The 24,305-nt window shown below is 42.6% G+C and overlaps 2 protein-coding genes across 10 annotated transcripts in view; one reads left to right on the forward strand and one right to left on the reverse strand.

The window, feature by feature from the left end:
- Positions 1-8,164, forward strand: part of LOC120398732 (phosphofructokinase, platelet) — an 82,257-nt gene extending 74,093 nt beyond the window's left edge. For 5 of the 9 annotated variants that reach the window (XM_039526314.1, XM_039526313.1, XM_039526320.1 and 2 more), the window contains 6 exons: positions 255-419; positions 1,544-1,605; positions 3,469-3,580; positions 5,790-5,889; positions 6,602-6,707; positions 7,623-8,164. In XM_039526314.1, coding sequence (XP_039382248.1) covers positions 255-419; positions 1,544-1,605; positions 3,469-3,580; positions 5,790-5,889; positions 6,602-6,707; positions 7,623-7,776 — 699 coding nt within the window. In that variant the 3' untranslated portion in view covers positions 7,777-8,164. Of the gene's footprint in view, positions 1-254; positions 420-1,543; positions 1,606-3,468; positions 3,581-5,789; positions 5,890-6,255; positions 6,262-6,601; positions 6,708-7,622 lie in introns of all 9 variants that reach the window. The other 4 variants (XM_039526312.1, XM_039526311.1, XM_039526317.1 and 1 more) reach the window with 1 other exon arrangement.
- The window catches only part of PITRM1 (pitrilysin metallopeptidase 1), a 49,624-nt gene continuing 32,941 nt past the window's right edge, over positions 7,623-24,305 (reverse strand). Inside the window, exons 21-27 of the mRNA XM_039526310.1 lie at positions 23,622-23,742; positions 22,340-22,411; positions 21,490-21,602; positions 15,696-15,821; positions 13,978-14,123; positions 11,952-12,054; positions 7,623-10,074 (exon numbers count right to left, since the gene is read on the reverse strand). Of these exons, the coding sequence (XP_039382244.1) occupies positions 9,981-10,074; positions 11,952-12,054; positions 13,978-14,123; positions 15,696-15,821; positions 21,490-21,602; positions 22,340-22,411; positions 23,622-23,742 (775 nt within the window). The 3' untranslated portion in view covers positions 7,623-9,980. The remainder of the gene's footprint in view (positions 10,075-11,951; positions 12,055-13,977; positions 14,124-15,695; positions 15,822-21,489; positions 21,603-22,339; positions 22,412-23,621; positions 23,743-24,305) is intronic.

The raw sequence follows: 24,305 nt of genomic DNA on the forward strand, positions 1-24,305 counted from the left end.
AAGCAAACATGACATTACCAAAACACCTGATTTTGAATATAGGGTCCAAGATGTGACCTGGAAGAAATATTTTCTTCCAGAATTAACAATTGACATGAGAGTGTGTATGTGCATATAATATGTATTACTATTAATATATAGAGAGTAATACAGTTCAGTAATTGTGATAAAGAATCACATAACATATGGTAAATATCACAGTTGAGAGCCTGTTCATGTTTGCGTAAGTCACTAATGTTCTGTGCTTTGGTTAGACATGCGATCGCATCAAACAGTCAGCCAGTGGGACCAAGCGTCGTGTGTTCATCATTGAGACAATGGGTGGCTACTGTGGTTACCTGGCCAATATGGGGGGCCTTGCTGCAGGGGCGGATGCTGCTTATATCTTTGAAGAGAAGTTTGATATTCGAGAACTCCAGGTATGCAGCTCAATCTTACTGAAATAACGTCTATCTCGTTTTTATATAGACTTTCAAAGTGTTGTATGTGTATATAGCGTTTAATATGTACATTGTGTTGGTGTAGTTGGTTGGATACTGTTCCAAAAGAGTATCTTAGCCTGCAGCAATAAGTGGCTACTTTTAAATGCGTACGTGACACCTTCACCCCAGAGAATTGGAATATTATGTCAGTGTTAATATATTTTGTAGTAGAACTTGTAGCCAGACACTCCTCATTCATGGCATCAAGCACTGACTGCTGATGGCCAAAAACTGAAACATCAAGTCACCACAGCACCATTAGGTGTAACAATTACATATTTATTCTTTTACAATCTGATTATTAGTACATAGTAATTGGATGGAACTGGAGCAAAATGAAAAGGCAAATAAAAAAAGGATAAAAGGAAATACTTTTTCACATAATGTGTACTTAAACTGTGGAACTCCTGGCCACGGGGAGTTGTTGACGCCAAGAATTTAATAAGATTTAAAAAAAAATTGGGTATCAAGACTATCCAGCATTGTTAGTATTAATGATGACAGATTTTGGAAGGGATATAAGCCTTCATGCTCCAGTTCCAATCTCTTAACTATCAGAGACCAGGATGAGCCCCAGTGGGAGGGGCAGAGTATCCCACATCTGCCTATTGCTGAGTTCTTACGCATTCTTCTGATGCATCTGGTGCTGGCCTTTGTTACAGGTGGGACACTAGATGGGATGGATCTGGGGCCTGATCCAGTCTGGCAATTCCTGTGTTGCTGTGTAAATAAAGTTCAGTAGGTGCTGTATCAGTGACATGCAAGTGAACTAAACAGCCTGTTGAAATAACACTGTTGTCTAGAGACATGAAGAAGCTAAAAGTTGTTGGTGGGTGTGGGGAAAAGAGGTTAATTTTAAACCAGGACCAGTAACTTTTAACTCACCCATTAGAATTTGTCCTGGAAGCCAAAGAAATTATTGGTCAGTTGGATTTTCACATTACAGAAGGGATTTCTTAAGTATTGCTGTGAACCTGGAATCCTTTATAGAAATTCTCTTGGTGGAGGAGGCAATGATCATCACATTTGTTTTAGGATGCTTTGTGTGACTCTGTTTCTAGGCTAATGTGGAGCATTTGACCGAAAAGATGAAAACCAGCATCCAGCGTGGTCTAGTGCTGAGGTGAGCAAAGGTCATTTAATTAAACTGCACCATCAAAATGAGTAACGTTTTGCAACTCTCACTGCTATTTAAAACCCATGAACAGGCTCTATTTAGTTAGTTATAGAAGAAGGGATTCTCAGTGGAAGAAAAAGCAGCTCTTAGAAGCAGATATAAAATCTGTTAAAATCAGAGGTCCCACATCCATTCCCATTTTAACTCTTCACATCCTGTTAATGATTTGGGTTCTTCCAAGTGCTGCACAAAGTGCTATAAGGAGGCTGCACAAAAGTCTCATCATTTATTTTACTAAGGGTGAAATTCCCCTCTGTGCACAGGGCCAGCACAAGACCTATGCAGCTCTGAAGTGCTATTTAGCCCTCAGAATACATATAAAGTGGAACACAGGTCCCATGATGGGTGAATTCCATCCTCGTTCCTTAGACTACATGTTGTATTGGAGACCATAGCAAGCTAAGCCACGCAACTGAATAAAAGTTTCCTGTGTCAATTACAAGTTGACTAGCATTCGCCCTGCTTTAATCTTAGTGCCCTGTGACAATGTTTTTGAACCGTTTGTTTGCCCCTTAGGGAGGATTCTGGTCTGTCTTTTGCAAAAGTGGCCAACGGGATGTTAGCAGCAGCTCTGTCTGCCTTGTGCTGCCGACAAGCTGGATACTTTAATTTTTTTATGATGCTGCGGCTTGATTTATAGAAAGGTTTCAACATATCTTTACTGGTCCAGACATCATCTCCCTCTGTACCCTCCTATGTGACACCAAAACTTAGTCTCCATTCATTTTATCAATCCATTTTTCAAAACCCTCAACCTCCTCAATCTCAGGCAGAGGCCATGCTCTGTAAGTAGAAGTTCAAGAAGGTTCAGTTACTGTCTTGCAGGTTAACCCTTTGGAACTCTTCCACAAGTGAACACAACCGATCATAGTTCTAAAGTTGCAAGGAAAGCCTGTCTCATGAGACATGTAGTTATCAAGTACTGGACATTTTCCAACAAAAGGGTTCTAGAGTTTCTCAGGCAATTGCTGATCAGCATGGCAGATGATGGGAACAAGTGAGAATTTATAAAATCTACTAATCTGAAATCCAGAGTGTCCATCATTTCTTCTGTAACTATTATTGGTTAAGGTCTGATACTGGAGCAAATGCCCTCTTTAGCCCAGCAGTTTGGCCTTATCTTGCCTAGGAAAAACAGGGTGTTTTAAAACATGTTCACTAATATCACATGTCAAAATCCTAGTGTAGATAAGACTAACAAGCGTTAACATTCAAAATTGCCTTGTCTACACAAGGGATCTCACGTTACTTAACGTGTTTAAAAATCACATCTTTCTTCCTAGTGTGCCCAGCCTTTGTCAGTCTGTGACCTCCACCTCTTTCATGGGCATCGCTTCTCAGCCTCTGTGGTGATAATCAGTTATAAGAGGAAATCACCAAATGCATTCACCTACCCCCTTCACTTAGTTCAGATATGCTCAGACGTTAAAAAGAACAGGTGAAGGGGTGGGGACCTCAAGTTTGCATAGCCTAGGGCATCGGCTGTGTTGGAGAACAGGTTACAGTTCAGAAGCTGCTCAGATCCCTGTAGTAATGCAGGAAGCTCAGACATTCAAAGTATTGGTTTGTGGCAGAGCAAAGACACAACCGTGTGTAAAACAAACCTGTGGGAGAGTTGGAGAGGGAGGAGGAACGTGAAAATACACACGACTTGCCACTCATTGAGGGCAAGAGGATAACAGAGTGTCAGGGGTGCGACATGTCCCCTCCATCAGTGACTGTGCCTCTGTAAAGAGGTCTGGTAGTTAATAATGTGGTTTTTAACTGGCCTGACAGTGTTGTTGTGGGGTTATTTTTGTCTTGTTATAGGAATGAGAACAGCAATGAGAATTACACAACTGACTTTATCTACCAGCTATATTCTGAGGAAGGAAAAGGCGTTTTCGATTGCAGGAAGAACGTATTGGGCCACATGCAGCAGGTAAATAAAGTTACGAACTTCCCTCTGTCTACAGCAGCAGGATTAATCTAGTGTGTGTGAACTGCCGTCACCATTCCAGGATTACACACAAGTTGTCCTTCTTGCATCCACTCTTTCCCCTTTAGACCAGCGGTGAGCAGTCTGCAGCCCATGCGCTGCATGTGGCCCATCAGGGTAAGCTGCTGGCAGATCGCAAGGCTGTTTGTTTCCGTTTGCATGGCCGCCTGCAGCTCCCAGTGGCCGTGGTTCACCGTTCCTGGCCAATTGGAGCCGCATGTTGCCCACCACTGCTTTAGACAAAATGAATGGTACTGAGGGTTTCCTCCATTGTCACTACCAACTCCCAACCCATTTTGGGCGGTTGGAAGGGGGGTAATTTAGTTTTGCAGAAGGAAATTGCAGCAGATTCCCTCTTTTATTGTCACCTTTTTTGTTCCCCCCCCATCCCTATTTTAAAAACAGGTGCTGCTGTTTTCTAGTAGCCCACTCATGGCCTCTTACAAGACCTCCCTGCAGCTGCCAGTTCAGGAGCATCTCACCCCGGAAGAGAAATTTGGTTCCTAGAGAACATTTGTGCTCACTGTTCACTTTTTCCTTTTGGAGGAAAGGGGAAATAGTGAAGATTAATAGGGTGGCTATGATTGGCTCTGCCCTATACAGCACTCCTAGCTAGTGCATCCCATGCACCCAGATAGGGCACCAGTCAGCCAACAGCAGTATGAGAGTGCATAATGGCACAAGGATAAGCGACTAGGGAATTTACAGTGGGAAGCAGGGCAGGTCTAGGGGAAAGGGTGTTTAATGAGAGACCTTGGCTCCCTCTCTAGCAGTGACTGAATATCTACTGGTTCACATGAACCATCAAGTTTTAATTCCAGCTTTAAAGCTTCGTATTTTGTTTGAAGTCCTAACCCAGTGCCAAAATTATACAACAGCTTCCCTGCCTTGTATCTAAGTACGTTATATATCTGATATGCTAACACTGTTCCCACTTGCCTTTAGTGTATTTAGAACTAAATGCTAAGAATTTCAGTAAATGCACCCAAAACAGGTTATACATAGAAATAACAGTAGAATCTGCTTTCACATGAGGAGCATACAGTTAGAGCCAGTTAAGAGCCCTGTTTTGACAGCTGGAATAAAGGCAAATATCTGTACCTTTTGTATTTTGTCAAGTTCTATGTTCCCATAGACCAGGGATCAGCAACCTTTGGCATGTGGCCCGTCAGGGCAATCTGCTGGCCGGCCGGGATGGTTTGTTTACCTGCAGCGTCCGCAGGTTCAGCCAATCACAGCTCCCACTGGCTGCAATTCGCCATTCCAGGCCAATGGGGGCTGCAGAAAGCGGCACAGGCCAAGGGATGTGCTGGCCGACGCTTCTTGCAGCCCCCATTGGCCTGGAACGGCAAACCGTGGCCAGTGGGAGCCGCGATCGGCCGAACCTGCGGATGCAGCAGGTAAACAAACCGTCCCAGCCCACCAGTGGATTTCCCTGACAGGCCGTGGGCCAAAGGCTGCCGATCCCTGCCATAGACGATCTAAAGCCCCTAGTGTCTGCTTGGTAACAGCGTTATAAATGCACCCACGTGGTAGCGGCTGGATGATACAGGCTAGAGGTCTCTTGATTACAGCCTCCGCCCTGTGATGCAACAGTGCCAGCGCCCCTGAAGCAGTGGCCTGACCTGGCCTGTTTGCTCACTCCCTCGCCCGTTCTTTATTCTGCCCTTTATTTGCTTCTCTCCTTGTGTGTATATATTGCTTTTCCAGCTCTCTCTCTACTGGTGGAAGTTGTATTGTGCCATGTTACTCCAATAGTGAACATCCTTCAGGCAGTGCTCTACAGCAGCACCTCACAACAGTGAGGTAGAAAGTACATGCACATAAGTACGCTGCTGAAGGGGAGAAGTGGGGGGTTAACTAAGTCCCATTGACTTTAATGGGAATTAAGCATGTCTTTATGCACGGATTGTGGAATTGGGGCCAGTATCTCAAACTGTCCAGGCAAAGTCCCCTCAAGACTCCCACGTTGGGAATTCAGGGGCTAAGGTAAAGCACTGGTGTGTGTTTAAAAAAATGAGGGGAAGGGAGGAAGGAAAGAGGCACAGTAGCCATAGAACAGAGATGATTGGTGGAATGGAAAAACAAGAATAATGCTTCTGGTTGGTGCAAAATTGCAACTAATCTCTAATTACATTTTAAACTTTGACAGGGTGGAGCACCTTCCCCATTTGACAGGAACTTTGGGACAAAAATCTCTGCAAAAGCTGTACAGTGGATCTCAAAGAAACTGAGAGAAACATACCGAAGAGGTGCAGAAATATTTATGGCTATTTACCATCTTTCTCTTCCTTTTGTGTTAACTCCAGAAAAGCCAGCCTCTCTAGCCCATCAACACGTTTGTGGAGTCTTTAAATACAGTAATGGAATAATGTAGTTCTTCCGGTCTTACCAACTTAGCCAGGCTTTGTCATCAAATATTGTTAATGTTTCTAGGTAGCAGTGACAAGAAAATGGTCCTGAAGAGAGTTTGATACCTTAAGCAAGGGTTGGCCTGTATTTGTCTTTCTATAATTTGCTACCCTAACTAGTTTTTTTTATGCATATAGAAATTGATAGTTTTATAGTTACACATATTCTTCCTTTGTTTTATTTCTTGGTGGCTGCATGGGACACAGATGAAGGTAATATGACTTCTTTAGGATTTATTTCATCAGCTTCATGAAGTAATATTGACTATAATAAATCTAATTGGAAATTAAGGCTGCATCACTTATTTGATTATTAGTTAAGTACATTGCATCTTTACTGCTTAATCATTAAAACTAATAAACCACACCACGTGGAGGTTTCCCTAACACTGTTAAACTAATGCAGATGCTGCTATCATTTATTTTAAGACTTCAATAACTCAACAAAATTAAGACTCTTACCAGAACCTCACTCCTACACCCATTTGTTTATTACAAGAAAAGGGATAATTCTCCCCCAAAGAAAATAACAGTGCATTTTTATTGTTTATAGGAAAAGTGTTTGCCAACACCGAGGACTCCGTTTGCTTGCTAGGTATGCGCAGACGCAATCTTCTTTTCCAACCTGTGGTTGAGCTTAAGGATCAAGCAGATTTTGTGTAAGTGAAGGCGGCTCTGTGGGACCAGATGAGTACAACTTCCAATCCTCCTTTTTCATCCCTCCTGCCCTGCTCCATGTCAGGCACTAACTTCACCAGATAGCCCCAACCTACCTTTCAACATTGCCTCCTGCTGGTGCTAGGTCTATGATCACCCCTCATCTACTTTTCCCACAAGCGACTGCATGCTTTCTCCAGGCTGCCCCTTTTGCTTGAGAAGAGCTCCCCGTGAGAATTCAAAGCTACTTAAATCCCTCCTCACAACCTGTTTTTGCTTCAATGTCTGCAAATCACTGTCTGGTATTGTTTAGGGTGGCAACCCCTTGTGACTAGTGCAACCAGTGTTACAACTAATTTATGCATACTCAGCCACCTGTTGGATTTTGTTTAATTGTTAGCCTGAGTTCTCTGGGACAGGGATTATCTTCGCACAGGGCCTAGTGTAATGAGGTCCTTATGTCTTGCTGCAATAGAAATAATAAGTTGCTTAGAGCTTGCTGAGATAGGAGGGTTAGGTAGCAAAATAGCAAGATGGGGAGGAGATGGAATTCATGCATGTTCTAAGGCTAGCTGGAGATGTACATGGAGGTGAAGATAATCACTTACTATCTGCCACAACCTCTCTCCAAAAAATGGTTAAACTAAAAAGCAAATGCATCCAACTAGTAAATTTTCTACGTTCCCGTCAATGAGCATAGATGGCAGCATTACACACACAAAAATGAACCTAAGAATCATTGAATGCAGCAGAGTTGGTCATTAATATATGCTGATAAGAACTGCCCTTATAAAACTGCTTAGAATTTGAATGAAGCCAGTTTTAATAGTGAATTTGGTTCTTAAGGATAACATTAATGGGATCATTTACACAGACTAGCTTTGACTTTTTTTTTCCCCTCCCCATCTTCTGCACAGGCACAGAATTCCTAAGGAACAGTGGTGGCTGAAACTTCGACCTCTGATGAAAATTCTGGCCAAATACAAGACTAGCTATGATGTTTCCGATTCAGGTCAACTAGAGCATGTAGCTAGGCACAGCCCAAAAGAAGCAGAAACTGTAGCCATCTAAGAAGAGACGATTGTTTTAGATAAAGTTGTAATAGACCTACGTTGTGCGTAACAATGCTTTAGAATACTGATTACAGCTTTGTAACATTTAAATTATTGTACCAGCACTTTATGTGAATTCAGAAATACAAACGTCACACAGGTTCCTTGCCCAGTATTATCCTAGGTTTAAAGCAAACCCTGGCATCTAACTTACAAAATACCAATTACCAGCCTGATCCTTAAGTTTAACACAATTCTATGCACTCAGTGTGATAAGTCATTCATCTAGCGCACTTTATCTCAGAGATAGAGTCTATATTCAGAATATATGTAGAAGGCTAGTTTTGTGTCAAGTTACAGAGTGAATTTATGTATCCAAAGTGGAATAAAAGTATTGTTGCAAACCACCTGTGTGACTTCAAGTTGTCTAAAAACTAACAAATTACAACTGACAGGAGAACACCACTGTAAAAAGTAGGAGCAACTTTTATTTGCATTCTAAAAGGAGGCAAATAACTGCTTTCTCCACTTGTAAAACAGGGGGAGGGATTAAGAGCAGGGCATCTGCAGATTTTTCTGTACCACATCTGCACAATGAAGCTGCATTAATTTGAACTACCCCACACACCTCCCCCAAGAGAGGAAGTAACACTAAAACACTATTAAAGGCAATACTAAAGCTGTTAACCCTGTGAAGATGGCTGTTAACCTAAAGGACACACAGAGGAGGTTATGTCTACATGGCAGATGGGAGATGCAATTCCCAGCTCCTGCTAGCTTGGCTCCAGCTAGTGTGCTAAAAATAGCAGTGTGGCCATTGTGAAATGGCTGGTGGCTCTACCTACCCACCCAAGTAGGATTCTGCCTGACTCTGGGTATGTACTCAGGCAGCTAGCCTGAACCACCATGGCCACACTGCCTTTATTAGGTGCTAGAGCCAACCTAGTGCATGTAAGTTTAACTGAGCTGGGAATTACACCTTTCAAGCTGCTGCATAGATACACCCTTAGGGTAAGACGATACTGCAGCAGGAAGCATGTCTCCCAGCATGGAGAGAGACAGACTCACATTAACTTCACAAGATCTAGCACACTAAAAATAGTGTGGATGTAGCTGTTCTGGCAGAGGCTCAGGCTAGCCACCTGAGTCCAAAACTGGCTGGCTAGGCTGAGCTGCAATGTCCGCGCTCTTATGTTTAGCATGCTAGCTCAAGTGAAACACGCTGAGAGGCTCACTCCAAGCTGCAGTGTAGACATACCCAGAGAGGTCGTGCTAACTAACCTCAGCTTCTCTCAGACAACAGGAAAACCCTCAATCACACCCAGGACCAAGGACTGTTTTCTGTCATCAGCTGAAACATTTGAGACCAGGTTATAACCATGATGGTTGACACAGCAGTTTTTTCTCCACAACACAATCGTGGTTGTCTCACAACATTGAGCTGTGGAACCTTAGCGGAAAGGTAAACAAAGGACAAAAACAGCACCCTGAGAATTCCATTCACTACTGGGAGGAAGAACAACTGGCCCAAGGTCACACAGGTAGGAGCTCCATTAAAATAGCCCTGTTATGAATAAAACCACCTTTTCCCCTTCCTGTAGCTATCAGTTATTAGCCATGAGTTGTAGAGAGGACATGTTTTGATCCAGGGTATAGACAGAATACAACGTAACAAGAATAGTTATGGAGAAGCTGAGCTTTGCACAACTTAATTATGGAAAACTCAACACACTTGGAAAGACTTACGAAGTACCCATCTAGGTGTAACAAATCTGTTTATGCCCAACAGTGGAGGTTTAAAAATACAGATATTTTAAGAAAACATGATTTAAGCTAAACACATTTTAAAATTCAAGTCTTAGCTTGGTTTTTTAAAAATTATTTGTATATTTAGAAGTTATTAAAATCCATATTTTTGTGCCACCGCAGTTAATACTTATGGAGGAACTGAAGAGTTGTGCTTTAGCCATAGATGAACAAATAGTTTTCATTCTTAAATACAATGCAGTTGTAGAGATGAACCTTCTTTGGCAGAGTTAATTTCTTTGAGGAAAGACATCTGAGTGGCTTGCTGCATGTAGAATGCAGAAGTTGTAATGACCTTTCACTAGGACCTTAGCAGGAAAATTAAAAATTCTAATGTGCCTTAGTCACTTATGAATTGGCTTGTTTTATTTCTTTTAAGCCATTTTCAGTAACAAACGTTATCAATGATGATAAATATTATCGTTTGACCCAGGATGGATCTTTGGCAATGTGCGGATTCTCTGGGCCTAGTACAGCCAGTCCTCGGGTGCTCTTCCCACCTGCAAGGTATCTGCAAGAGAGAGACAAATTATGAAAAGCCACCACATAACTGTTGACGTGTAAGTCACATTATACTCAGTCTGAAAGCAGCCTGACACGTTCAGATGAAACCTTTCACCTATACAGACAGTACCTTCACACAACCAATGTCAAATACTCTTATTAGGGCTACCCTGTACCAATATGCTAGTTTTAAAGCTGATCGGTTTGAGCCAGTCAACGTTTGTTTTGAAGTATCTGAAAAAAAAAAATTAGGTGTTTGTTTCTCCTTTCCCCCACAGTTAGTGCAGGTCCTCATACTTTTCAGCTCTGTGCTGAACCTAAGCAACAGAAAAAAGGGCACAAAGATGGGCAAAGTAGGTTTTACTTAACATACTCCACCACCTCTTTTGCCCATGTGAGTGGATCTCGCCATTTCTCCCACACTGAACTCTAGCTCACTTTTCCCAAGACAAAGAATAATCGGTTACTTACTGTAACTGTGGTTCTTCGAGACCCTATGCCCTTTCATCTGTATGTTTCTCCCCAACCTCACTTGGGCAACTAACTTAATATGATGGGACTGGTGAGAACAATACCAAAAAAAAAAAAAAGAGGTGCGCACTTGGTAGCAGAGCAAAGGGCTACTCCAAAGAGCACACAAGGGCAGGATGTCACTTTCTTAAAAGGAAATAACATTCTAGCCCATTAACAGCATGAACACTAGTGAAACTGGTGAAGATGATTTACGCTTCCCTGCGTAAGAGGCACTGGGCACAGCAGTCCCTTGAAATTCAACATCCCTCAGTTGTAAACAAAGAACATTTAACCTTTTAAAGGGACTGTGTTTCTATGAATAAGAATGAGACTGGCAGTTAAACTGCATGGGATAAAAGTTGCAGAGAGGGAGTGAGTAAGACACTAATTACACAATAGTAGGAAGAAAATTCCCTGTGATACACACTTCCCCAGCAGGTATTCAGAGAAAGGTGCAAACATCTGATACCTATTGGAGACAAGATCCCAGTCCAGGTGGCCCATTCACCTGATGTAATATATAGTTCAGTATGGTTTAGTATACAATTTTATACCAGTGATTCTCAACCAGAGGTACATGTAGCCCTTGAGGTACGCAGAGCCCTTCCAGGGGGTACATCAACTCATCTAGATATTTGCCTAGTTTTACAACAGGCTACATAGAAAGCACTAACAAAGTCAGTACAAACTAAAATTTCATACAACTTGTCTAGCTGCTCTATAGGCTATACACTGATATCTAAGTAAAATATTTATATTCCAAATAATTTTATAATTTATATAGTAAAAATTAGAAAGCAATTTTTCAGTAATAGTGCGCTGTGACACACTTGTATTTTTATGTCTGATTTTATAAGCAAGTAGTTGTTAAGTGAGGCATAACTTGGGGGTATGCAAGACAAAGACTCCTGAAAGGGGTGTAGGAGTCTGGAAAGGTTTTGAACCACTGATTTAGACACTTATAAGCAGGCAAAAAATGGTAGAACTGAGTCTAGAAAAGCAAATTCATCTTCATAGAAAAAGGACTAAATCTGGAACTATCTTGTTTGAGCTCAAAAAATAAACGAACCGTTTCTGATCCAGTCAGAAGCAGAACAGCAATCTCAGCAAATTAAGAACTTCAACAGAGTACACAAACAATTCAAATGTTAACTAAAACGCTAACTGGAAAATGGCAATATTCCTTTCATAGGCACAGTGATGATATGAATGCAGGTACAGAAAAAAAATTACTTTACATTGGTCAGAGGCCACGAGAAATGTAATAATTCACACCTTTACCAGCTATTTTACATCACACAGATTTTAATCTGACAAACTCTTACAAGGGATCGGGGTTTACTTGCATTTCTAAAATGAGCACAGACTCACTTGTTTGCCACATCAATAAGGTGATCACTGCTGACAGCAAAAAGCTGCTCCCTGTGTCTCTGCTTCATCTCATCGGAGATGCCATTCAAGAAATGATTCATCCCTTAAAGTAAAAATGTGACTTGGTAAGTCTCAGGCATCGAATGATAAAAATCAGATACATGCACAGAGTACCCCAAAGCAGGATCGGCTGGGAGAGGAATGAATACAGTCTGCAGCCAGTTAATAGCACCACAATTCTAGGCTCATCATAAAAAGTACAGTACAAACTTTCAATTGTTAACCAGTGTCAAGGCTAGAGCTGGGCAGAGAATGGACGTTCCATTTTGTGGAGAATTTAAAAAAAAAAAGTTTTGACAAATTCAAAACGTTTTGTTTTGAACTTATACAATACAAAATGCAAAAAAATTAACCAAAAAGCCATTTGGAAGGAGAAAAAAATCTAAATTTATTCCAAAAGTGTCAAAATGGGACATTTTGACATTGTCAGAACTTTTTCCCTTTTTTCTCCGAATAGACTTTTGGTGAACTCAGAATGATTTCATGAAGGTTTTGATTTTAGCAACCGCGTTATCCAATGGAAAGCTATTCTGTCTAAATTTTGCAGCCATCTTTAGTCAATGCTGCTAAGACAAAGATCTGACCACCTTATTTTCTATATACGATCTACATAATTCTGCAAACAAATGCTTCTATATACTTACAAGAAATATTGTAACAAGAATCACTTCAGTGATCAAAGAGGTTAAAAATAATCACAGATGGACTACTTGACACTGCAACTTATGACCCAATAAGGGGAACATTAAGCAATCACCATACATTTACGGCTCTACAGCTCAATTCAACTGTCTCTTCTCTCCCCTTCTAGCTACTGGGGGGGATTTTAAGGGTGTTCTCTTTCCTCTCCTCTAAACTCCATCTCACTGGAAGAGCTAGGAGGCAGCCTCGTTCATTTCCTCACTCCTTCTGAACACTGCTATTTTCAGTACTTCACTAACTCTGGCTGATACCAGTTAAGAGTGTGAGCAGCTCCAGACTAACCTGTGCATTGCATAGACGTGCCAGGCAGATCAAGCACCAAAGGATGAGAATCATTACCCTTTGACAAGCCACCAGCATGTGACATTAAAGCATTTTGCTCACATATGAGCACCTGAAAATTGACGGTGCCTAGCCTGTTTCATTGTTCACGCTAACAGGAAGCAAAAGCCCACAAATGGTGGAAAAGTAAAAAATGTTTTAAGTTTTTTTTTTAATTCAATAACTTAAGTACACTTGTTTGTGTTAACACTTTATGAATATATATTGATTTTGAATCTTAGTGTTCCTTTATTTATAGTTAAGGGGTGGAGTAGGTGCCTTAACTAAGTTTGGGTTGGATTTAGCAGCAGGGGAGGAGCTGTTCTCTCAAACTACAAACTATTTTGAGCTGTGTTTAAAAAGAGTTCTAAAAAGAAAAGAAGCTATCATCCAAACATGCAGCTAATTTTACTACTTACACGTAGTACTTTTCATTAAATATCTCCAAAGCATCAAACAACTTTATGCTTTCCCCATCTCTAAAAATAGGTAAACTGAAGCAGAGAGGTTAAGCAAATTCAGGATCAGTGTACACATCTGGCTAAAAAGGTATATAATCCATACACTTTTCCAAATATTCCATTTAACCAATAGACCTATATGGTTTTCCTATGTGCTAGAACAGGTGCAATTTGTTTAGGCTGAGAAAGACAGGTTAAAGAGTGAGTTATTTCTTTAAGTTCCCCCTATTCTCCCATGACAATATTATGATCACAAGCTGCAATAAGAACATTTCAGCGGAAAGATATCACACGTGTGATCTTTAAGGTGAGCAGTAGCATCTTGCTGTTTTATAGAAACAAATCTTTATGTTAAATCCACTGAGGCCAAACATGAGTTTATGAAAGGGATCAGATGAGCAGAATAGGAATCATTCACTTCCTTCTAAGCCTAGCTAGAACACTGGATTCCCATGCCAGGGAACGAAGAACATAGAACATACCTTTGTCTGAAGGAGCTATAGGAGCATCTACAGCTGCAAACACCGCAAGCTTGGCTTCGTCAATGTCTTGCTGTGCAAATTCCCCAGACTGAGCCCATTCAGCTGCTTTTTCAAAAGTTGAAAAGGTGGATATAGAATTTGGATCCCTAACAAATTGGAAGGCATTACTTTTGTATTACAGACCACAACCTAAGTCTGTACAACTTGTAATTCGTTTGTTTTTAAACTCACTGCCTTTCATTCAAAGATTGCTAATCACTCACCAAAAATTCTAAAAACTGGACCACACACATGCACACAAATCATACCAAATGAAGGCAGCTGCGGTCATACAGCACGTAGAAACACTATACAATAGTTCGAGATAAGGAGTATTTTATTCAACAGAAGTTATAGCAGAATGTAGGTAGAGACAGTGGGCCAAATTCAGTAGTGATGTAAATAGTTTCTATGCTGATCATGAAAAAGGTACAATTAAATGCAAGTGCTAAATCAGCGTAACTTGCACAGATTTGGCATTCAGCAGGTGTGCAAAACAAAGTCTACAGCGATATATTATTTGGGGACCAAATTTAGTGCCTGGCATAAGCAGGTGCAACTCTCATTAGTATCAACATCAGTTATGCTTGCTTATTCCAAGGATGAATTTGGTCCATGAGTTCTGGAGATGGTGTAGCATAAGGTGGGGTGGGCAGAGGTTACACCTGCCCGTAAAATTGCTTTTCCTGCTATTCCCACTTTCTGTCCCTCAGCCTGTTACACCCATTTTGCAAACCTACTGAGGTACAAATTGGTGAAAATTACTCTATGTCGTAACTCACACCTGCTGTGTGGCTGACACACATGCTTACAACACCACTCAATTTAGCCCAGGGCCTTCTGTGGGAGCTGTGCTTGGCTGCATGCAACCCCTTATAATTATTTAAGTAGGCTAGGACAGTGGGCATATACCCCATCTCTGGTGAAGAGTCATGAAGTTAGTTACCACCTGGTTAGGATCTCGGTTTCAAGTCTAAGATGAACAGCAGAAGCTTCAGTAATAATGTGTCTCTGAAGACCAGACAGGAACAATTGTTCAGGGCTGATTAAATAGATTACACATTTTCCTCATGTCACCAGCACCTCTTTCTGCTGTAATCAAGTCTTCCTTGGAGGTGTACAGCCCAATCACCCCACATGGTGTCATGTCTGGTTCTGCTAGGTAGGGGAGAGGCCAGGGCTTTGGGGAGAAGCCAGTTTAGATCTACATGCCAGGAACCTCACTACCTCCCCCAGCTACTGTTCTTAAAATGCCTAAGTTCCCTCTCTTCTGCCAGGACCCACCCCTACTCCCAGGACAGGAAGAAACATGCTGAAGCTGGCATATAGTTGAGGCTGGTGGTAAAATTGGCACACTAGTCACCATACACTGAGTAAGGAGGCAACAGGGTATAACAGCTACCACCAAGCTTGGATGAAGTGAAGCCTAGGATGTGAGAGGGGTTTTACTGAATCCTGGGAGGAGCAGGGAGAAGGGGAGGAAGCCAGAAGCCTAGTGACATATCTCAGTGGTAAGCCATTCTTTCCTCATCTCTAGCTCAGGCTTCATTTTATTGTCCTATTCAATTCACTTACAGTCCTGGCAGGTAAAGTTAAATTGAGCCTGAAATGATGGCTGCATATACAGAGACAATGGCTACATTTTATAGACAGACTCTACAGAGGACACACAGTGTTACCTGTAAGAATAGAAAGTGAATATGCCACTATGACTGAGTGTAGCACCCCCTCCATAAGCACCTCCTTTCTCTCTGATTTCCCTATGCAAGAATTTAGCTGTCATCAACCGTGCAAGGATCCGAAGGCTGAAACAAAAGATTAAAGTATAGGTGTTAAATCTGCCCTCTGGCGTTTGATATCAAATCTATCACCTCTCCTCTTGACCAGAGTTTTTCAAAGATCTAAGTTATACAAATGAAGTATTCCTAATTGCACCCTACAACAACAATGATGATGGCACCATTTAAAATTCTTCAATTTTGTGCTTACATCTTCAATACAAAGTCTCTTGACTTCTGCATACTAGAATAGCACTACCATGATACTCCCTAACTTTCCTAAATTCTTTAAATTTCATCCCCTTCCATGAAATGTAAAGTTCTCTAAGCCTCTTATTTTGTCACATACCATGTCATCATATACACAAAGAAACAGGATCAGAGTGTTTAGGATCCTCCTTCAATTTGGGAGTTATAATTAAGTTGCCTTTGGTACCCAAATTCTAACAACGGGGCAAATTCTGTCCTTGGAAAAAGACTTCAGCAGGAGTCATGAGCAGAACCAGGGTAGATTTTGACCCAATGACTCCACCCTCCCTTACAGAACTTGTTAGAACACAAGCAAGTGATATTTTTAGGCAATTATTTAAACACAATTAGATCAACAGCTGTGCAAAGACTGCCCTCTAGAGGATTTCTCATGAGTGTGCTTCAAAAATATATAAAGATTACTGACCTATAACTGCAAGTTCTTTGAGATAGGTGATCCCTATGTGTATTCCACAAGTTGGTGTGCATGCAAGCCATGCACCCAACTCTGGAAATTCTAACAAGCAGCGTCCACTGGCCCGCACATGCGCAGTAGCTCATCTCATGCTCCAGACCGAGGACATAATAGGCGGTGCAGGCCAATGGCTCTCCAGTTCTTCTTCTTACGAATCCAAAAAGATCCGAAGGGACATTGAGGGTGGCTACTGGAATATAGATTGGGTCCACATACCTCAAAGAACTTCCAGTTGCAGGTAAGTATCTCCATTTCATCTTCAAGTGCTGGTCCCTGTGTGGTTGACTGACAAGCAGCATTCAGACTGGAGGGGGCGTGCAAGGATGCTGGCAAGAAAGATACTTGAACTACTGCAGTCCCCACTGCTGTGCCTGTGCAGGCTTGAACTAGTGTGCAATGTTTAACTCTGGACATATGCAGGGTAGCTAGCTAGAGATGGTACTCTGTGCAGTGATGCTGCAGAGGCAGCTTGTGCTCTGGTGGAAAGTGCCCTTACCCTGTCAGGTGGAGGGATGTGCGCCAATTGGTAGCACACAATGATGCACACACAAACCCATTTAGAGATCCTTTTAGAAGATATAGTTTGTCCTTGTGAACTCTTTGTAAGAAAGAGCCTGGGAGACTTCCTGATAGATTTGATCCTCTGCAGATAGAATGCTAAGGTGTGTCTGATGTCAAGGGACTGAAGCTTCTTTAACAGAGGTATGGTGTTTTGGGATAGCTTAGTTGCCATGAAATTCCAAAATAACCTTGGGGAGAAATTAAGGATTCAATCAAAGAAAGACCTTTCCCTTGTGAAAAAAAAGTAGTCAGTTGGTCTGCCATGAGGGCTCCCATCTTGCCCACCATCTGAGGTGATAGCCACTAATAAATAATATGACAGGAGGAACATGGTTCCAAAGGTTCAAATGGCAGCCCAGTGAGTGCTGACAGTACAAGATTGAGGGCCCACTGAGTGTAGGTTTGATGATTAGCAGAAAGGTTCTAATTAGACCTTTCATAAGCCTCACTGTTGTAGGATGAATAAAGATAGAATGTCCATCTACTGCAGAAAGACAGACACTGGGTTGTTCAGGTTAACACCCCAACCCATAAGGGAGGAGTCTGTTACAATGGTGACTCTGGTAGAGGTGGGAGTGACAAAGGGGAAGCCCACTCTCACTCAGAGACGACCCGTACCTGCTGATAGTGCAGGGGTTACAATTTAAATGTATGGCCACCCCAGAACCCCGTCCCAGGCAAGTCTCCCGCCTTAACCTGTCTCCCTACCTGGAAAGCAGCAGGCCCCTCCCTGCAGCTCCCAGCTGTTGCTCCTACCTCTCCCGATGGGGCGCGGCTCACAGCTTGCTGGCTCTGGCAGATGCCACACAGAGACCAGGCCTGGCCACATCATGTGACCAAGTGGGACTGAAAGCTTGGGAGAAATCTTGGGGGGCACGTGATCTGCGTACCGTCCCATACGTCGCCTCTGCTCTCACTTGATCTGGGTTCGACCACCAAGTAAGAGAAACGATGACTCCGGTGGGAATAGTTACCCTGGTGTTAATGTGATCCTTTTCTGATGAGTACACTGAACAGAGCCAGGCTTGTAAGCAGCATTATGAAACCTGGGGAATGAGTCACATAACTGCATGAGGCCATGTGGCCTAGGAGAAAAAGGCACATCCTGAGTGTAATTCTTGGTCTGTGAGTAATCTGTGCTATCAAATGACTCATTAGCTGAAATATTTCCATGGGGAGAAAAGCTCTTGCTGTAGTGGAGTCCAGTGTCGCTCTGATAAAGCTTATCGTCTGTGTGGGTGTTAAAATGGACTTTTCTTTGTTTACACAGACTCCTACTGCTGCTAACAGCTGCAGCGGGAACAAAGTTGCCAAACAGACCTCTGGGCCAGATCCACCTACCAGGACCCAGGCACTGAGATACGGGAAAACCCGTATGTAACCCTGTCTCAATTGGGCTGCCACCATAGAGAAGACCTCTATGAATACTTTGGGCACTGTCATCAGTCCAAAGGGGGAGGACTCTGAACTGGAAATGCTCTTGCGCCACTAGAAATGAAGGAACTTTTTGTGGGACAGTTGAATATCTACATGGAAATAAGGATTCTTCATGTCAAGAGCCACGAACAACATTCTCTCCTGTCCTGAACTTTGACTTTTGAATAAAACTGTTCAGCTGTTGAAGGTCCAGAATGGGTCTCCACTTTTTGCCTTTTCTGGGGACTTAGAAGTACCCACTTTCCTTGACAATGAGGTGGTACTGCTCTATATTGTCCCTCATAGGAGGGAGGGATGCCTGGCAAAGAATCACCTTGTAAAAGTGATCCTTGAAGGGAGACTGGGAAGGAGGGTTGCGTGGAGGGAGGAAGGGCAAAACTCTATGGAGTATCCTTGATGTATAATTTCTAGGCCACAACTGTCTGTCATGATGGAATCCTAATTGTGGGAGAAAAGTGTGAAGTGGCCCACAAAGATCATGGGGGTTGAAGTGACTGGCATCAATAATGGTAGATGGATCTCAGCTGTGCATCAAAAGTAGCCCATGGCAAGTGGCTGAGAATGGGCAGGGGTCATGGTAGTAGAGGTGGCTGAAAATCAAAGTCTCTGAATCCTGTCATTTACAGGAAGGCTAAGCATTGACTGTTGAGGGGGTGGCCTTGGTCTTTATCCCTCCCTTTGTTGCATTCTCCACGGGGCTGAGGTGTAAAGCTCCAGGGAGTGTAGAGTCATCCCTGAGTCTTTCAACAAGTGCAGGGACTTGTCCATTTTCTCAATGAACAAACTCAGCTCATCAAAAGGCAGGTCCTGTTTGGTGTTCTGGACCCCCCTGGGAAACTGTGAGTAGTGAAGCTAAGACTCATGCCTTATGACTATGCCAGTGGATAAGTCTCTGGATGCAGTGTCAGCTGCATCTACCGCAGCTTGAAAGGAAGCCTTAGCTACTAATTTGCCCTCCTCTAGAGAGACTGAAACTGGGCTCTGCCATCAGAGGGAAAGTTGTCCTTAAAATCCTATTTCACTAATGAGGCCTGATAGTTAGCGATACAGAATTCTAAGCTCATAGAAGAGAAGCCCGTTTTCCCCCTAAGGTCCAATGTCTTTGAGCCCTTGTCAGCCAGGGTGGTCTTGAGATGCTGTGGCCTTGCTCTCTCCATGGCTGCATTGGAGTTGTGCGCTGGGTGGGAGAAGAAAAATTTAGCCCCTCTGGGAGGGACATAATAGCATCTCTCAGCCCTCTTAGATGCGGTGGTGTATGAGTCTGGAGTGTGCCAGACTATTCTGGCTGGCTCCATGATTGCTTTGTTAATCAGGAGCGCCACCTTGCTTTGACCAGATGCGGAATCCTGGACCTCCTCCAGTGGTGTCTGGAGGTCACCAGCAATTGTATGAAATAGCTCCTGGTATTGCCTATAGTCATTCGGTGAAGATAGTGAGAATTGAGTGACGGCTTCATCTGAAGACAAAAATGAGTTTCCTGTCAATACCAGCAGATCCAGGACAGGGATGCCAGGGCCCTCAATAAGGCCAAAAAGGCAGGATCGACTGAATGTGATGTGCAGCCCATGACACTGTGCACTAGGGATCCCTAGGGAAGTCAGATCTGGGAGGATGATGCTCAAATCTCCTTGACAGCCTATCATGGCTCAGCTCTCTACAAGGAGATGACGGAACAGCAAGAGCATCCTATCCAAGTCTGACAATTGCTCTCACACTTCACTGGTGGGACCAACAATACCGGAGGGTTGGACAAGGGATGGCTCCAGTGACAACAAAACACAGCTTTGTCCTCTACTGTGGCAACGTCCCTCACAAGCACCAGGCCAGAGAAGAAAAAAGACTGAGCATAAGGGAGGAATATATCCTCCAGTGTAGTATAAAAGCATCCATAAGACTCAGTGCTTGAGGCATTCCAACAGTCAGGACTGATGATTCCGACTCATCCCAGGGATCTGTAACCAGGTGGTCCTTAGGAGGATGGGACAGTACTGAGGAAGAATCAGGCCCAGCACTTCTGGATTGAGCCAGTGGGTGTCAGTCCTTGTGTTTTGGAGCCGGAGCTACCAATGGCTCCTTTTTGCATACGTTACCCTCCAACTTGGGGTTCTTTGGTGGTCCAGGACCCATCAGATTTGCACACAAATGCTCACCCAGCTTGGATGGGCTCGGGGAAGGTTCCTTTCCTTCACAGACAGATCCAGAAGGCCATCTTGCCTTACGAGCATCAGAGAGTGTTCCTTAGTCTCATGGGAAACTCAGGAAGAGGAGTTTTTGTACATTCCGCTCCTAAGCTCGTGGTCAGAGGGGTGCTACTCATCTGATGGGGCAAATGTACAGGGGGCGGAGGGAGAGGGTCTCCCTAGCCTTCTCCATAAGATGTTTTCTTAATCGAAGTTCACAAGCTTTGCAAGTTCGCAGCAGAAAAGTGTGACAGATGCTGCACTTTACAGCAATGTGTCTCACCCAAACAATAGAGACAGGGTTGGTGATTGTCCTTCATGGAAAAGGAGCAAGGGCAGGGGAGATGGTTCTTGAAACCTAGGACTTTAAAACACAGTCCCAGACCACAGGAAGGGAGTCCCCAGTATGGGGGGAAATACCTTACCTATGCTAATATAAACTATACCCTATTTAGAAATGTATTTACAAAGTATAAGGATAAAAGCTGGAGAAATATATGGACACAGGGATTCCAACTCAGGCCATGCGGCAGTAAGAAGGAACTGGAGAGGTGTTGACCCACACTACTCTTATGTCCTGGATCTGGTGCACAAGGTGAACTATTGCGCATGTGTGGGCCAACGGACTCGGCCTGTTAGAATTTCTGGACTCGGGAGCTTGGCACACATACACGGAGACCAGCACCTACAGAAGAATTTCTGCATAAATCCTGGTTAATGGTTTTCATTATAAAACTAGGTCCATTTTATTTTTATGTGCTGTGTTACACTGCTGATCCTTTCTATTCCCTACCTTGCATAGTCCGGAGCTGTGTAGGGAACAGTTCGAATGCATTCTCCAACATAATTCACTGGGAAGGGAAGTAGAAAATGGGTCTTCATCTGACATGGTTTGAAGGTAGGCTCCTGAGAGAAAATTGCATCTGGGTTGATTAACTGGGCAGTTAGACATTTTAAGTAGGTACAGCAGTCCATTCATTTGAGAATATTAGTACCATTGCATACTTCTTAATAAGAGCCTGACACACTCAAACACCAGCACCCAAGCATTCAACCTAGCACTGGTTATTTTGTTAAAAAATGATGAAACTCTGCACATGCCCCCTTGTAATACTATCAGACATGCTGAAATTGTCTTGGTCTACTACAGCACAGGGATGTTGTACAAATACTGCCTCATCATCACACTACACATTCTCAGTTATGCAATCCCTGTACCTTACTGGACTAGGAGTTCTGATCTGCATAACCCTCTCCTCTCTGCAATGCCTTCAGAACTAACCATTCATCCCACCTAATATCAGATATTCAAATACCACAAAAACAAAATGAATTATTCTCAGTAAACGGGGGTGGGGTGGGATGTCTGTGTGAAACAAAGCCATCGGGGCCAAGTAGAGCCAAAAGGAGAACTAGTAAGAAGCCTAAGCTGAGGCAGCATGTCAGGGTGAGGCGAGGGTCAGATTTCATGGCCACAGGCCTTGGAAGTTCCAAGGACAGTATCCAATGACAGTGCAGGATGAGAAGGCACCCCATATTTCAGGCAAGCATGAATAACTGGAGAGTACTGTTCACTGCAATAACCATAAAAAGGGCCAATTAGATCAGTAATATGATTAACTAAAGTAAAAAACTGTACTTACAGTAATTAGTTTCCTTGTGATTTGTGAACAATTAAGCCCTTCCCTTCCAACAGGCACAGGCTCTGGAGACTTCTATAAATATAGGACTTTGTATTAGAGTTTTCAAAAGTCAGGATAAGGAATATTACAAAAACTCCCCTGTTTTTCCCTCTAGGGTCATGCATCACCTTTTGCCCTCCTTCCCCTACAAACATCAAGGTACTCCGATTACTTGTTTTTCCTTGCATTTATGAGGAAACATCAAAAAGGACTTCATCTCATGGGTAACCTGGCAAAAAGCTGTGTCATATAACCACCTGAAATTCTTAAGGGCTGTATTGCCAGGCTTTAGACAATGACTGTGGGCTTCTCAATCCCTTCTATCTTGCAGTAGACCAAGAGATTTACACAAGTTACTCCTGTCTTGGACGCAGTCCTTAAAGCTTATTTCAGTTGTCTTATATGGTCCATGATCATAGATTAGAATTTGCTCCACCTGAGTGTGAACACCACTGAGCACGTATAATACTTTGCTAGATGTCCTAGCCCAGGAAGGAGTTATTCTACAGCTGAATGACTGTTTGGAGGAGCTGCATGGCACGAGATATTTCTCTCTGGAATACATCTTAAATGGAGCTCAGCTAGAGAGACGTGACAGGACCCACGTGATGGGAGGGAAAAAAAATCCCTCCTCCCCAACACCTGAAACAGCAATCAGGGTGTGGAGTACAAGTCCCAATAGTTGAAATCAGTTCAATGAAGTTCAACCCCCACCTAATCAATCAAGAGGAGTCCTTCCACTGAAACCACAAAGAGGTTTATACATTCTCCTAGAGATGTGCCCAAAAGAGAAAGCTGTGATGTTCAGGGGCAGAAGGAAGCACATTTTTCATTAGCTGTGTGAGAAGCTACTGTTTTAGATTTTTCCTAAAATGTCCATCCACCCCTTAAATAGATAAATAGTTTGTGGCCCAGCAGATTGATATTCTACCCAGAAAATATTTACACTAGATGGCATTATAAACTGTTTTCATCATCACGGAGTTGAATAACTAAACAGTAAAAAGTGCACATTAGCTAGGCAGTTTGAAGGTCACATTGCATCCCAAAGGAACTGATTTCTTTTTGAGAAGTCACAAGCCTCTTTGTATGGACAGGATGTGTATAAGTTCACCACACCTTTTGCCTTCCATTCGTATGCTACACAGCATTAGTCTGTCTACTATTAATCTTATTCAGTATATTAACTCAAAAATAGTGGCTAACGACAAATTTTACTCACAAATCAGATCTTTCTGCATACCTCAATCACATGGGGGCGGACAGGTTTTCTCTCTTTTTTGCTTCTAGTGATGCCTTTTAAAAAGTTTTCTACTTCTTTAGATGCTTGTGACATCTGTTGAGGTGTAGCATTCACTGAACATCTGTTTAAAAAACAAAACCCTTACACATAGTAACATGTTTCTTGTAGTTTTACAACCTTTTAGATTTCATCTATTTCCTGTCCTTGTACACTTTTTTTTTAAAGCATCATCCAAATCTCAGAAAATCTCTGTGCCAGTGACTCTGATAAAGACAAATTACAGCTGTAAATAAGGAAAGCATTGACAATTCTGACTGCAATATACCACCAGTGCACTGTCATGAGAAACTCCCATTGGATTCTCATTGCTTTTCCCAAGACAGTGAATCAAAACTTTTCCAACAGCATCAGATTTATCACTCTGTTGACAACCTGGCATTCCTGCCCTGAAGAGACAGCTAAACTATGTTTAAGCTTTAAAAGGCAATCTCTCCACACCACTATTACCAATTCTTTCTTTACAACTAAATCTTTACCACAGATTCTTGCATTTAATAAAGAAAAACTACACCTAGGTCATTTCCCTGCCCCCAAATTAAGGTACAATATCCTGCAAATTAACAAATTCAGAACAAGTTTAGTACTTCAATAGTAACTTTTGAAATTACTGTGCCTGAGTGTAAG

Source organism: Mauremys reevesii, linkage group 2, assembly GCF_016161935.1.
Source record: "Mauremys reevesii isolate NIE-2019 linkage group 2, ASM1616193v1, whole genome shotgun sequence".
In the NCBI taxonomy this organism is placed as follows: Eukaryota; Metazoa; Chordata; order Testudines; family Geoemydidae; genus Mauremys; species Mauremys reevesii.